This window comes from Pelophylax lessonae (genome assembly GCF_965119305.1).
Source record: "Pelophylax lessonae genome assembly, chromosome: 3".
NCBI classification, from domain to species: domain Eukaryota; kingdom Metazoa; phylum Chordata; class Amphibia; order Anura; family Ranidae; genus Pelophylax; species Pelophylax lessonae.
In genome coordinates, this window is record NC_138770.1 from 349166902 (window position 1) to 349183704 (window position 16803).

The 16803-nt window shown below is 41.1% G+C and overlaps 1 protein-coding gene across 1 annotated transcript in view; it reads left to right on the plus strand.

The window, feature by feature from the left end:
* Positions 1-16803, plus strand: part of LOC309550528 (CD109 antigen-like) — a 130916-nt gene that overhangs the window by 2787 nt on the left and 111326 nt on the right. The window contains exon 2 of the mRNA XM_082250887.1: positions 11377-11531. Within this exon, the coding sequence (XP_082107013.1) occupies positions 11377-11531 (155 nt within the window). The remainder of the gene's footprint in view (positions 1-11376; positions 11532-16803) is intronic.

The following is a 16803-nucleotide window of genomic DNA, read 5'->3' on the forward strand; positions in this document are numbered from 1 at the left end:
GGGAGAGAACACCCCCCCCCATATAGTTAGTTTATAAATACACATGGTTGTGGATACTTATAGATTACACAATGCATGATAAAAAAGTATATATAGAGAAGGAAAATAGGGGACCTCTACCTGTCCCGCATCCAAGTTATTATATCAAGAAAAAGTTTGCAGAAACATGTCCTTAGTTACATAGTTAAACCTGTTAAACCGCCGTATGGTCCTGGCCACCATGCTGCAGCTCAGTTTCAGGGTCTTGGCAATCTTCTTATAGCCTAGGCAATATTTATGTAGAGCAACAATTCTTTTTTTCAGATCCTCAGAGAGTTCTTTTCCATGAGGTGCCATGTTGAACTTCCAGTGACCAGTATGAGAGAGTGAGAGCGATAACACCAAATGTAACACACCTGCTGCCCATTCACACCTGAGATCTTGTAACACTAATGAATCACATGACACCGGGGAGGAAAAACGGCTAATTTGGCACAATTTTTACATTTTAACTTTTGTTGCCAGTGGTTTAGACATTAATGACTGTGTGTTGAGTTATTTTGAGGGGACAGCAAATTGACACTGTTATACAAGCTGTACACTGACTACTTTACATTGTAGCAAAGTGTTATTTCTACAGTGTTGTCACATGAAAAGATATAATAAAATATTTACAAAAATGTGGGGGTTAACTCACTTTTGATGGATACTGTGTATATAATAGTATATATAAGTAAAAATGTCGAAATTTGGCATAAAGTGTCAATATTTTGTGTGGCCACCATTATATTCCCGCACTGCCTTAACCCTCTTGGGCATGGAGTTCACAAGAGCTTCACAGGGTGGCACTGGTGTCCTCTTCTACTCCTCCATGACGACATAACAGAGCTGGTGAATGCTAGAAACCTTACGCTCCTCCGCCTTTTGTTTGAGGATGTCCCACAGATGCTAAATAGGGTTTAGGTCTGGAGACATGCTTGGCCAGTCTATCACCTTTATTCTTAGCTTCTTTAGCAAGGCAGTGGTCGTTTTAGATGTGTGTTTGGGGTCGTTATCATATTGGAATACTGCCCTGTTGCCCAGTTTCCGAAGGGAGAGGATCATGCTCTGCTTTAATATGTCACAGTACATGTTAGCATTCATGGTTACCTCAATGAACTGTAGCTCCCCAGTGCCGGGAGCACTCATGCAGCCCCAGACATGAAACTCCCACCACCATGCTTGACTGTAGGCAAGACACAAACTGTGTGTGGGCTTACTTGTGCATCATCTTTAGAAGAGGCTTCCTTCTGGGACAACAGCCATTCAGACCAATTTGATGCAGTGTGCGGCGTATGGTCTGAGCACTGACAGGCTGGCTCCCCACCACTTTAACATCTGCAGCAATGCTGCCAGCACTCATAAGTCTATTTCCCAAAGACAACCTCTGGATATGATGCTGAGCACGTGCACTCAACTTCTTTGGTTGACCATGGCGAGGCATGTTCTGAGTGGACCCTGTCCTGTTAAACTGCTGTATTGTCTTGGTCACCATGCTGCAGCTCAGTTTCAGGGTCTTTGCAATCTTCTTATAGCCTAGGTCCTCTTTATGTAGAGCAACAATTCTTTTTTTTTCAGATCCTCAGTGAGTTCTTTGCCATGAGGAACTTCCAGTTACCAGTATGAGAGAGCGAGAGCAATAACACCAAATTTAACATACCTGCTGTCCATTTACACATGAGACCTTGTAACACTAACGGGTCACATGACACCGGAGAGGGAAAATGGCTAATTGGGCCTAGTTTGGACATTGTAATGTAGGGTGTACTAACTTTTGTTGCCAGCGGTTTAGACATTAATGAGTGTGTTGAGTTATTTTGAGGAGACAGCAAATATACAATTGTTTGACTGTACAGCCAGCTTAGCATAGAAAAATCACAGTATTATGAGAATAATGTTTTGGAGTCCTGTGCTTCTTTTAATTTCTCAGGTCAATCCCGATTCATTGGGACAAGGGAAACCAACTTACTGATTTCCAAGACTAATTCAGTTCAGATATTGCAATGCAAAAAGTATCTAAGGATAATTTTCCATTAAAAAATAGCCATGTAATGCACAATCATCCATTGGTCAGCAAAACTGGGGAACACATTATATGAGAGAAGTCTGCAGAGCACATTAGTGCATGACTGCTTTCTCAGCCACACAGAGAACGACACACACTCCACCATCACATGTCAGGTGGTAGCTTGGCTCATCTCCACCAAAGCAAATAATTGAACCAGCAACACCAAACACCGAGATTCAACATATTCTTCCTTTACCAAAGTAGCCACCAGGAGCAAGTTCTATTCTGACATGTTTTGCACTAAGCTTTCTTGTCATTAATAAAAATACAGATATTGCATAAAAATATATTTACACAATGTCACAGTATGTCACAAAGGCAGGTTATGACCAGTAAACCATGAAAATATTTTGTGCGAAGAGGCAGGGCTGCTGAAATAAATCACAGGGCCCCGTACAGCCTACTTGACAGGGCCCCCTCCTCTGAAATTATCAAATTATATTTTTACTAAAATGTGACAGCCATGATGCTATGCTTTCCAGCCATGGAAGAAATTATACTCCGAGTAAGTCAAACAAGACCCATTCAAGTGAATAGTGGCATAGAGGCAATATCTGCGCCCCCAGAGTAAGCAATCAGTGCTGATCGCTTACTGTGTTCATTGAGGATGGCGTGTTTGTTCAGGATGGTAATCCCCCTGCTCAGGGCCGCTGATAGGGGGGGACTACCAGCCCTCTTGTAGGGGGCCCGAGCACACAGGGGGGCCCACACAGAGAGGGGGATTTGTGATGGACAACAAATACAGAAATCTTCCTCCAGCACCTGAATCTGATTTGTCCCTCTCCCTGCTTTCAGCTTTTATCTGCTGAGAAAGAGACAGTCGTCCCTCACTTATCCCCCTCCCTGTGTGGGCCCCCTCCCAGCACTGGCTCTAATGTTATCTCTGCTCAGGAGTTTATTTGTAACTTTGTTCCCCCCCCCCTGTCTCTCTGATCACTGAGCTCCAACTGCCCAGCCTGTATATTTTTCTCATCTCATCTTCATTTTTATTTAACATCGTTTTTTTTTTTTGTTTTTTTTTTAGATTTAGCGGGAATTATGTGAGTTATGTTATATTTGTGTCTGCTAATAGTGATTTTGTTGTAATTTTAGCTAAATATATCTATAATATTTTCTTGGGGGGGGGGGCCTGCCAGGTAATCTGTACGGGGCCCGCGATTTCTAACAGCAGCCCTGCCCCTGCTCACCATCCTGAAATAACCCCCCTGTGTGAAACAGGCAGCAGTGCGGGGAAAGAGACACACGGGGGTCCCAGACAGCAGGGAGCGCAGATACTAGAACCGATCCCCTGCAGCCCAGCTGGAAGGAGAAAAGAAAAGTACAAGCTGGCAGCAGTGCACAATAGTCAACAATAAGGCAGTACTGCTGGCCCTCCTGCTCAGCAGGTGCCCGGGCCCCCCTTTTGAACTGATGAGGCCTGGGCCTAGTACAGGAGGACTGGCTGTACTGCCTTAACAGCGGCCCTGTAAAGAGGTGATTCTAGGACAAAGGTGTTTCTTTGTGCACTACTGGTGGAAATATGACTCTTTTGTGTATATAAAACCATATGTTACTTGTGATTGTAAGCAGCTACCAAAATGTTATTCCTATTATTTTAAATGTAGAAACTGTAGTATAAAAAAAAAATTCTGTCATTATGTGTTTCATATAGTTTTTTATATAGTGTAGTACAGATTCAGTGTACACCAAACCACTAATTGAAATGTATATGTCTCCCAGATAACTAAGGTCCATGTTTCTTGATATTAATTTCCCTAGTACCTATAAATAACATGAGTCCCATGAGGGTATATAGACATAATGAACCTCATTAGAACAATACATCACCCACTGAATAGGTTGATGTAAGACAGGGTGTGGGGACTTACTGGGTGTGGTTAGGTGAAACCTATTCTTCAGTGGAAAAATTATCCTTCAAGAGTCAACTTTTGTACATTATATGAGTCAAACCACTCCCATCTTTTCAGGACATTTATTTAGCAATTCACAGGAAGAACAATATGTATACATTAATCCTACATGCCCTCAAGCCTGTGCTAAACTAAAGTGTAACTAAAGGCAAAACTTTTTTTTTGTTTTTTTTTTAGTTTTTATTTCAGGCTCCAGCACTGTCCAGCAGCATTATTATTATTTTTCTTTTCTTTTTTTAGTTTTTGATAAAGTGGAGAGGGATTAGAATGCCTGTCAGGTTTTATAGAGGTTTTTGCCCCCATTAGGGAGATTAACTCATTCTATTTGTCCAGTTTACTGTTATCACCAAAAGTGAAGTTACAAGAGAATCCCAAATTTGGGGTTGACACTAATAGAGATTTTTTTTAAATTTATTTAAGGTTTTCATAGTACACAAAACCCCCCCCCAAAAAACAGGCACGGTAGAATAACCGACAACAGGTCTATGTAGTCAGCATATAAAAAACAAACATACAGAAGTAAATGATAATCTAGAAATGTGCAGAGGCAGTGATACGTAGGGAAAAATTCCCTGATGTCCACTATGATCAGCTGGAATAATCTTTCTGGTGAAAATCAGAAAGATGGGGTAAGTTTGTCACACCTAGTTGCATACCTTAGGACCACTGACTGGTCATGGGTAAACTGAGGTCCGGAGTGTAGGTCCCCACCGGACGCCCCTTGGAGTCACAGCTTCACATGGTTTATGGACATTAGAGAATCTGGAGTGTGACCCTATAGCTGATCGAAAAGGGATTTATAATCTAGCGGTGTTACATTATACCATTTTGTACAATTTTCCTTTAGATTTACCAAAACCACATAATAAGAGGTCAAACCTAAACACTTTAAATTTGTTTTCAGTCAGGCAGGCCCTTACACTACATAGTTTAAGGTAAATCTAAACTGAACAAGAAAATTGTACATATATGTATGACCAGCCTTACTCAACTATTGAGGTCAGCCTTGTAGTCTGAGAAGGTATAGTCAAACCAGTAGAGACCAGGTTTTGCAAAATTGTTCTTCTTTGTGATTGGTAGATGCAAAAATGTCTTCCATAGTACAACATTTTGTGATTTCATGTAGCCAGACTCCCTTGGGAGGTGAAATTGTCTGCTGCCAGTACAGTGGCATGCAGGCCTTGGCCGCATTTTGCAAATGAATAGTGAGAACGAGTATATAGCATTTGGATAGCAAACAGGCCAGATGTAGCAGATATGTTGCTGGGTCATCACTCAATTGCACATCAGTAAGTTTGTACACCAAGGTTCAGAATGGTTGCAGAACTGGGCAGATCCAGAATACATGGAGATAAGTGCCTTCCTGAGTGAGGCATCTCCAGCATGCAGGTTGGATCTGTGGAAAAACCCTGTGGAGAAATGAGGAGAATTTTTTACCATAATTTCGGGATTTAAAGTCTCTTTCCTGAACAGAATTGGGATGGATGCCACATGGGTAAAATGTAAATTGTGGTCTGTCTGTTCATCTCACAAGCTAACGGGTCTGTCTCACACTTGGTGGTGTAGAGCGGATCTTGATAGTTGGGTGAAAGAGTGAGCGACCTGTAGGCCTAGTCTTGATAGAAAAATGTCATGATTGAAATGCACTACAGAAAAGCAGGGTAGTGGTTCAGCCATACTCTGGATCTGCACTTAAGATCTGTAGCCTGTTAGGGGGAGAAAAGCCTCAAGGTGAGATTGGTTAATTTCAATCAAGGGCTGGAAGTTCTGACAAGCAAGGAGCAAAATTGGGGTGGCCTATCACTGGTGTTAGACGGGAGGAATAATATTCATGGAGGATATCCTCTTGCTCAGCAGAGAGTATTTTGGCTGTGTATCCCACTAGTGGATTCGGTGTCATAGAAGAGGAAAGAATGTTCCTAAGCCAGGAAGTACCTTGTAGGGGGATGTCAAGAGTGACCTCTTTTAGATAGATCCAGTGTTTGTTGTCTGTGTTTGTGTACACCAGTCTTGAACACTAGCGAGATGTACAGGCCTGTGCTATTTTAAAAGGTCTGGGAGGACTTTTCCCCTACTGCGTTTGGGGAACAACAATAACATGTGCGATAGCCGATGGGTTTTTTGAGCCCAAAGAAGTAAATTATCCTCATACTTGTTTAAAGTGTTTGTTACCCCAACATTTAATATTCCTTATATGTGCCTGGTGTACCATGGTCCATGGAAAAAGTATCTTCTTCTCTTTGTATTGCTTTCTTTGTGTGAAATCCCCGGTGTTCCCGCCAGTCTCTCTGCTTTCCTATTAAAAACTGACCACACTAAACAGAACATTGTGGTAAGATCAGTGTACTCTTGCTTCTACTCCTCCTAGCTTTCATGCAGCTGAGAACAGAGGGAATGTGATCACTTCTAAAAAGGGGAAAAAAAGTATTTTTAATTTTGTTTTATATGTATACACAAATGCTTTGCCTTTCATTTCTATTTTAAAATAAATGGGTTGTTGTACAAGGGAACCCTGAGCAGCTAGGTGTAAAACAGAGATAGCAGTTTTGGAAGAATGTTCGTTTTGAGAACATTATTCCTGCCAAACCATGAGAAGTATTTGGTAGACAGCTTCTCAAGGTCTGAGCAGAATCTAGTTTAAAGTGGTTGGAAACCAGCCGCAAAATTCTCTAAGAGAAGGCATCAGGTAAATACCCATATATTGGAACTGATGGTCGGTCCAATTGAAGGAAAAATGTGCTTTACGTTCAGTGTTGCCTGCCGAATATTTATGTTCATAGCTTTCGATTTGTGAAAATGTATTTTAAAATTGGAAAAGGACACTATATTTTCTATATTCCTCCAGGAGGTTCAGAAGGGAAGCCTTTGGCTGATTGTAAAGGAATTTTTCCAATGGGGAAACTAGTTCTGGTGACCTTGGTGACACACTGGTATTCCCTCAATTTGCAGATATTTCCTCTCACCTCCTGTTTTGGCTAGGGGACAGAAAGTGGAGGAAAATCTCCCCAATGAGACATAGACGTAGATGGTAAAAAAAAACTGACAGGGGTTATAACCTTCCCTTACTCTAGCTTGCCAAAATGAAAAACAAGTGTTGCCTTTAGTTACAATTGAATTTCCTGTTTTTGAAACATTTTCAAAAATAAGTGAGAATATTTATCCATATATGAGTCAGTCCAAAAATCTACTTAATGGAAAGCATCTCCTACTCTCTCATATTATTCAGAAATCTTTTCAGTTTTTCACAAATGATCAGTTGGTACGCAAACCAGTAACTACAACATATTCTATCGAGGAAAGAACAATGGGTACTAGGAAATATGGTATAGTTTATCTTATCTTTTTTATATGCCAAGTTTTAAGGAATGGTAGGAAAAAAGCATGCTAAAAATGTTTCTGAAAAGCTTAAAACACCATAGGATTCTTACAAATGCATACATATGCTCCTATTAATTCCAATGATTGTGTTTGTTGGGTGATACAAGCCTTTATGAGCAGTCAACAAGAGTTGGGCTGAGACCTGAAATTTCATCTTCCTATATTCCTAGATCTGCCAAAAAATTATTAGAAGTCACGGAACAGGTTTTTGTGGCAAAAGAGATGTTGTAGAGTTTTTTGTCTTTTCTGCCTAAAAATGTTAACACTGCATTTTAAAGGAGCTATTAGCTGTAAGATATGCCCATTCTCAAACAGTTTAGTAGGTCCTGAAACATCGTGTATAACTAGCCTAATGGGAGCAGTTCAGCTGCTGCCTACAATTTCTTTCCCTCTTCTCAATCATGAGAACGAAGCATTGGTCCCATAGAACAGAGATTTTCTAATATTTGGATACAATTAGTGAGTGATTACAAGTACCTGCAAAGCCAAAAGCACAAATAACTATCCTCTAGGATAGCTCTAGCTAACTAATTTCTCACCCAATCATTAAGTTATGTCATTGATTTAGGGATTGGATTGGGCTGTTTATTTTCATTTTATGCTTGACCACGTTGCTTTCATGTTTTCAGGGGCAGTTTCACCCTTTGTATCTCCTGTAGTTACCCCCAGCTGGGGGAAAGATGCATGCAAGTTAAACTTTTTCTATTCACAATTAACACTACATTAAATTTTAAGTAAATAGTAGAGGAAATATGCATTATCATTGCAAAAATATTTTTTTATTGGGAGCAGTAAAAATGCAGGTCTATCACGTACCTGGTGACAACTGGAATATTGTGGAGGCCTCTCTTGCACCTCCTACCCAACACTCCTGAAGGTGGAGAGAGAGTGTGAGGGCATGAAGTGGCATGAGTGCTGGAGTAGTTGGATGGTGAAGTCCGCTCTTAGGTGGATGAAGTATAGGATTCTGAAGCAGCTTGGCACCAGAGCAGGAGATCTCCATTTTCACACATTTAGTGTAAATCAAAAGAGGGGATTAAAAAAATTCACAAGGAAATCTAGATAACAAGCGTATAAAATCATCAGATCACCACGCTGATATTGGTAGCTACTATGTGATGTCATGGGCTTCGGCCCCTCCGACCCATACACGTTACTCCCTCCGATTGGGCATTTTCAGTAGGTGGGGAGCTGGAAGTGACCAGGCCAGTGTGTTCTAAATTCATCACACATTAGGGCAGCAGAGAGAGGAAATGGAACGAGACTCCACTTCCACCAACCAAGGAAGTGACGCGCCCAGACCATTGGTAGAGGTGGAGTCTCGTTCCATTTCCTTGCTCTGCTGCCTTAATGTGTGAAGCAAGTATGTAATCAGGGTATAGTGAGTTACTCTTGCGCTATCTGTAAACTCAGAAATAATAGATGATCCAGCTGCTGCAGCAAGTACGGTTGGCTGGGACATCGTTTCTGGTTTTCCCATATGTAAACTTCGGGTAGAAGTGTCTTTACGAGTGGGGCGGTATGAGGAGGAGGGGAGTGGGCAAAAAGATGACTGGCTGACCATTATTCAACATGAATTTAGAACACACTGACCTTGTCACTTTAGAATTCTCACATATTGGTATGGATTAATGTATTTTAGGCTATAAAAGGGTTTGTACGAGGCCGGCTCTCTGCCTACTAAAGAAGCCAATTGAAGGACATAACGCATATTTGTGGGAGGAGCTGAAACATGTGATGTGATGTATTAGCTACCAATGTCAGCGTTGTGAGCTGGTGATTTCATATGCTTGTTATCTAGATTTCCTTGTGAGGGGTTTTATTCTCCTTTTTTGGTTTACAATAAATGTGTGAAAAAAGACACTATGGTTTTTCCACTTTATTTTATGGGTTGCCAGCGGTTTAGACATTAACGGCTGTGTGTTGAGTTATTTGGAGGGGACAGCAAATTTACATGTTATACAAGCTGTACACTCACTACTTTACATTGTAGCAAAGTGTCATTTCTTCAGTGTTGTCACATGAAAAGATATGATAAAATATTTACAAAAATGTGAGGGGTGTACTCACTTTTGTGATATAATGTTTGTGTGTATATATATATATATATATATATACATATATATATATATATATATATATATATATATATATATATATATATATATATATATATAATTTTTTTATTTAAAGTTATGTATATTTTAGTATGTGTTTTTAACTAATACTTTTCCGTATCTGATAGCACTTTTTAAAGTAACTTTAACATTTTACCAATTGTTTCATGTTTTAATCATAGTATTTACTTAGGGATTGTTCAAATGCCCTCTCTAGTGGTCATGTGTAAATAAGGGATTGAGAAAAAGTCACAATTTTAGAAAGAATCTATTGTCTGTACACAGGTAATAGATGCCCTATACATAAAGAGAAAGGCAGTGAAGGAATTAGGCTGCTTGCAGACTGATGCAGTGCGATTTGACCACATTGCGGGGGCAGCTCAGCTTACCTGCATGTTGAGAGAGGGTTAGGTGTGGTTTCCCCATAGAGTTTTATAATATGTCCTGCATTTTTGGTGCACTTTCTGAAAGCCAACCAAAGATGCAACATGCAGGAGTTTTGGTGTGCTTTTTGAAAACCGCAGGACACAATATACCTCTATGGGAAAGTGCAGCTAACCTGTTCCAAACAAGCAGGTAGGGTACACTGCACTTGCGGTCATCGCTTTATCCCTAAAGCAGTCTAACTCTCCCATTCACATATATGCAAAACTGTATACAGCAAAGGTTTCAGAAAATTAAGATATGTTGATAAGAGTGGATTTAAAAATACTTACGCGCTGCCACTTTTTTAAAATACACTAAATCATAAAAATTACTTGCTGCCAGCACCTATACTTGTTTTCCAACATACGTTCAAAGCTATCTACTTGAAGAAATAGTGTGGTGCTACCCAATGGTGAAAATCCCACAAAGCTGCATATAAATTAAAAAATAAACTTTTCATGAAAATACCCAACCATCTCTGTGTTTTCTATTTTAAACAGTGAAAGAACTCAAGAAAGTTTAAATTAAAAAAAAAGATATGAAAAAAATATATAACTATTGAAACCACAGGCAGGGACTGTGGGCCCCTTTGATGTATACAGAAAAAGTCCAGTATCCAGCTACATCCTTGTAGCTACTGATCCCAGCACCACCTCTTTAGGCACTGCCAGCCAGCCTGGCTGCAGCTGCCTCCCTCACTAGCCCTTCTAGCTACTTCCCACAATCCTCCCAGACTGCACACTTACCTGCCCACCAGGCTGCCTTCTCCTGGATGTGCTCACTCTCTCCCGCTGTCCTCACACTTGCTCCCGTGCATCCAGGCATGGATTCCTCTGTGTATTTTAGAGGATCCCTCCAGCACCCAAGCCCCAGGCCACAAACAGCCTCCTCAGCACTCATTTTCGATCTTCCACCAAACTTCCCCTTGCTGAAATAACCCCAGAGTATTTAAGAGGTGCCTGCCTCCTGCCAGCCCACCTGCTGATGGTTGGCTGGGGCCCTCATCAAGCAGCTCCATCTAGACTCCACCTTCTGCTTCTGGAAGCTTCTCCAAGGTTCCAGAAAGGCAGGGGGGGGGGGTTACCAGACGTGCTGCTTGATGAGTCATCCAGCCTTCCTGAGTCACTCATCCCTGACCCTGATTGAGACCAGGCCAATTTACCTACACTATCAAAAACAGTATGTACACTAATCTAGCAAACTAGCTAGATGGTGCTACACAAGGTTAGAGCAATCTCATCTCCATTGGGTAGCACCAAACCATTTTTTCACATAAAGATGTTGACAAGAATATTTGCATTAAGCTTATCATAATACCATATATATCTAAAAGTATTTGAAAAGGCTCTGCATGAGCCATAAAACTAAGAAAAGACAGGTCAGCATTTTATAGGGCTATAACAATTTTTTTGCTTCACAATAGAAATTAAAGAAATATAATACACATTTTATTTTACAGCCCTTCTTATTACATTCTTGCGCCTGGTAATATCATCGATGGTGTTAATACGTCTTTTACTGTGCACTGGTTTGGGAACTCTGACCTAACTGTAACTGCTGGAATTGGAGATGGTATCAGACTTTTGTCAAATGTGACTAAAGTAATCAAAAAAGGTAAATATATATTTGTACATAATTTGCATTTTCCTATGTCATGTTTTAGTATTAGTAGCAGTAATGATTCAGTCATTATTACATTTCTTTAGTGAAAATGAACATTTTGAACAAGTATATTCAAAGATAAATAAATTGCCGTTATCATAAACATCTTAGTCCCAACCCCTAATTCAGGTGAGCCATTTAGGGCTACCCTATGGAAAAGTAAATGTAGATTTTTGACTGCCAGAAATGCTTTTTTGTTGACAAATCTTCCCAACACAGCAAGCACTCATCAAGCACTCTTACACGGCTCTTATACGACACCGTCTCTAACTAGTGAAATTAACAGGTATAAAGTGTGCATTCATAATTCAAAAATTTTCAGTTTTAGTTAATGTGTCATAATGAGAGCATAGCAGTGAGCTGTACTTTGACTACTTACAGTAGGAACATTTTTTCAAGTATATCTAAAGCCAAAACTGCTCTTTTTTTAAATTTTGAGTAGTGAAGGGTTAGAACTCCTACCATCTTGTATAATTCTCTGTTCCCACTAATTTCTTTTGTCTGATTGCCCTGGTGACCATTCTTACTGGGGGACAGAAGGTGAAAACAAATTCAGAGGTTTATAGCATAGGTACCAACATTTCAAAGAACAACATTTTTGTTTTTCTGTGCTTTAACAAGCCATTGTAGGCTGAAAATGTACTTTAATTAAACTTAGAATGGTCATGGTTCTACAAGAGACATATTGATAACCTATTGTAAAATGTAATTAAAGCGGCTCTAAAGGCAGAAGGTTTTTCTACTTCAATGTAAATCCACATAATAAAAAAACTATTAATAAATGGTATATTACATGTTGTTCATACTCCTCACTCACTCACTATGAGATTTGAAAAACCTGCTTCTGTCTATACCCACCTTCTGTTTGTGTCCCCAATTCAGCTAGGGATTTTGCAGCTGTGGTGGAAACTCTACACATGCTCAGTTTTCAGTGAGTTTCTATGCTGAGCATTTCCTCCCTATCACATCTGAGCAGCCCATACGACTATAGAGTCACACATGTGGGAGTATACACAGTGGTAAATGACAGCCCACTCCCTTATTACTCCTTCGTGCCCACTAACCAGCTAAACACAATGGGAGCGGGATATTACATGTTTCATAATTACTGATTCTCTTTCCTGTTATTCTAAGACACACACAGGCTGGATTTGTATGACGCAGCCTGTGACTGGCAGAAATTTGCCTACACCGTGTTGGAGCCAAAAAATAATAAAGATTTAATTTCAAATATATACTGTATCTGCTCCTTGTAAATCCCTTAAAAAGTGGAAGGCACATATACAAACTGTTGTAATTCCTACACTGTTCACCTGATTTGGATGTAAATACCCTCAAATTAAAGCTGAAGGTCTGCAGTTAAAGCACATCTTGTTTGTTTCATTTCAAATCCATTATAGAGCCAAAAAGATTAGAATTGTGTCAATGTCCCAATATTTATGGACCTGACTGTATTTGTATGATAATTTAAAACAATGTATTGCTATTAATTATTTATTTTTACTCTGAATCCCAAAGGCTGTTTTTTTTTTTTTGAACATGTGACCAGCAGCAGAGGACTAGAAGCTCCTCCTGCTTATGTTTCCCTGCAGACAGGCTGCACAATATCTGGGTCATGTGACAGCTGTATATTGATTAGGTAAAAATACTTACGGTATATGTTTTTTTAAATTAAAATAATTACAGTGCCATCATCCACTCACAGAAAGAGAATGAACAATGTGCATTAAACAGTGTGTATTTAGTATCACTTTAAAGCGGAGTTACCCCCATTTATTAAGTTGAGATGTACGTAATCCCCTTTAAATATGCTTTTACCAATGCAAACTATTTTTTTTTCTTTTTTGTAATGAAATACCGTTTTTCTTCGTTATTAATCCTCACTTCTGGGTCCTGCTGCCTATAGGCGATTACGTCACTAGGCGATTCGCAAGGGTTTGTGGGATAGCGGCGTCATGTATCCCACCAGCCCTTGCGAATCGCCTAGTGACGTAATCTCGTGTTATTTCCAGACCGACACTAGCTGTTCTCAGGGATGTATTGCAATCAGTCCATGCTCCGCCCTGCCTCCTCTCAGTGAGCGCGGACTGAAAGCATTACATCCCATAGAGCTCACTGAGAGGAGGCGGGGCCGAGGTGGAGGCTAGTGATGTAATCGCCTATAGGCAGCAGGACCCGGAAGTGCGGATGAATAAAGAAGAAAAACGGTATTTCCTTACAAAAAAAAAATAGTTTACATTGGTCAAAGCATATTTAAAGGGAATTACGTACATCTCAACTTATTCAAATGGGTGGAACTCCACTTTAACCTTCCTAGCGGTATTCCCGAGTGTGACTCGGGGTAAGATTTTTGAGCCAAAAGCGGTAACCCCGAGTCACACTCGGGGTAGCGCTGGGAAGATCGCTGGATCCTGGTGGAGGTTTCACTTACCTTTTCTCCGGGATCCAGCGATGTATGAGAGCGGTGTCCGGCGGCGGATGTTCCTCTCGATCGTCTGTAAGCCCCGGCTTCCGTCTCCGGCGACGTGACGTCCGCCGGGGGGTGGAACCGGCGGCAAATTCAAAAAGTATAAACACCAAACACACTGACACACTGTAATCCTATTGGATTACATTCCCAAAATATAATAAAGTGACCTTTTTATGCCCCCCAGTGCTTTCTCCATTGCACTTCCTGCATTATTTCCATACTTTGTATCTGGATTATTGCAGAGCGACCATGGCCTCAAGCAAGCGTGCCGCAACATCAAAAGCGATGTATGACCTGCTGGGCGATAGCGACAGCGATCCCGAATCGCACGGAGAGTGGAGTGACAGCGATGCATGGGAAAGCTCATCATCCGACGAAAGTGAGTTTAGTGATGATGATGTGCCGAGCGATGTGCGTACGTGGTGCGTGATCGACTGCGGTATGGAGCACGTAGCGCCCCCAAGGTTCCCGTATACCGGAACGCCTGGTCTCAAAGTTGATGTTGAGGAGGATAACCCCTTGGCGTATCTGCAGCTTTTTTTGACCGATGAGGTCATCGAAAAAATTGTTGTGGAGACCAACCGGTACCAGCAACAACAAACCGCAGCACATCGGCGGTTTTCCAGGAGCAGGATGTGGGAACCCGTTACCAGTGCGGATATCTGGAGATTCCTGGGCCTTATTATTCTGCAGGGAGTGGTGGGGAAACCCCTGCAGAAGTGGTATTGGACCACCAACAAATTATTGGCCACTCCTTTTTTTGGAACCATAATGTCGGAGTACAAATTTTCCCTTATAATGCGATATTTGCACTTTGCCAACAATGAGGAGTTTGATGAAACATCTCATCCGGCTCCGAAGCTGAAAAAAATCTGGGACATTTATCAATTAATTTTGAAAAACTTCCAGCGGTCCTATGTCCCAGAAAGAGACATTTGCATTGACGAAAGTCTTATGGCGTATAAAGGGAGACTTAGCTGGATCCAATATATTGCGTCCAAGCGAGCACGCTTTGGAATAAAATCCTTTATGCTGTGTGAATCCAGCTCTGGATATATTTGGAACTCGGTCCTATATACCGGAAGAGGAACTAAGTTTAACCCAAGGTTCAGCAGCTATGGGATGGCAACTGCTTCAGTTCTGACGCTGATTGAGCCTCTGCTGGATCAGGGGTACTGTGTCACTACAGACAATTTTTACACCTCCCCAGAACTGTTTGAGTTCCTCCTACAGCACAAGACGGATGCTTATGGGACCGTCAGAGCAAACCGGCGTGACATGCCCCCCAGCTTTGCCAACAAAAAACTCAAGCCTGGAGAGTTAGTTGCCTGGCAGAAAGGCAAAATGTTGGCACTTAGATGGCGCGACAAAAAAGATGTCTGCCTGATGAGCACCATCCATAGCACCGCCACTGTCATGGTCCATACAAAAGGGGGAAAAGATGTGCTGAAACCGCAACTGGCCCTGGATTACAATAACACCATGGGAGGTGTGGACAGAGCTGACCAGGCCATGACCTTCTATCCAGCAATGCGGAAACAGCAGAAGAAATACTATAAAAAAATTTTCAGACACCTCCTGGAGCAGTGTTTATGGAATGCCTTCATTCTGCTGAAAAAGAAAAGCGACCGGCCTATGATCCATGCGGACTTTGTGTGGAAAATTGCGGAGCTGATTTTTCTCAGGCACCAGACACCAACTGTAAGTCGATCCGGACGCCGTGCGGCTGGTGTCGTGAACCCCGAATGACTGACCGGTCGTCATTTTATGGACCTCATTCCGCCGACGGAGAAGAAGGCTGCACCCACAAGAATGTGTGTGGTGTGCTGTTCCAAGCACGACGACACCGGGCGGAAAATAAGAAAAGAAACACGGTACTACTGTCCAGACTGTGATGTTGGACTTTGCGCTGTACCCTGTTTCAAAATTTTCCACACCCGGGACGTTTATTGAAGCAGTATGAAGAGTAATATTGCATCCTTTTTGGGAAAAAAAAAATATATTGCATCCTTGATTGACAAAAAAAAATGTCAGTGTTTTTGATTACATGATTTACTATCATTTATTGAATAAAAAGTGTTATTTTTTGGAAAAAAAAAAGTGTTATTATTATATTATTATTTTATAGTTATTTATTATATTATAATTTAGGATTTTGTGTTTCAAACTTTATCATACTCGGGATGTTATAAAGAAGAACACACGGTAAAAAGAAATCATTAGTAAATAGCTGGTTTGGGCTGCTCATTCTCCAGAATTGCAAGCAAAATAATGGTACCGCTTTCAGCACCTAAAATCCGAAAGAATCATACCGCCAGGGAGGTTAAGGTAAAAAACTTTCTGTGTGTAGCTCCCATCCCCCTCAGCTTCCCTTATACTTACCAGAGACTGATCTTGATCCAGCGCTGTGCACAGGAGCGGAGGCTCTCTCTCCCTCCTCAGCGGATAGAGAAGCAGCAGTGGGAGTGTTTGCTTCTGCTGCTGTCAATCGCAACCAAGTGAGAATGAAGCAGGGTACCGGGCTGAGCCGCACTGTTTGCGTCAATGAAAAACAGGGTCAGCTCGGGAGCAAGCTCGTATAAATGCCTCTATAACAAGCAGTGGGGGTGGGGGTGGGGGTGAGGAGGATCAGGCCAGCTCTGTGATTTTGCTCAAATCAGGCAAATATAGCATGTTTGTTATTTTTTTTTTTTCCTTTTACAATCACTTAAAAAAAAAAAAAAAATAGAGAAAGGCTTATCAAAAGGACAGAAA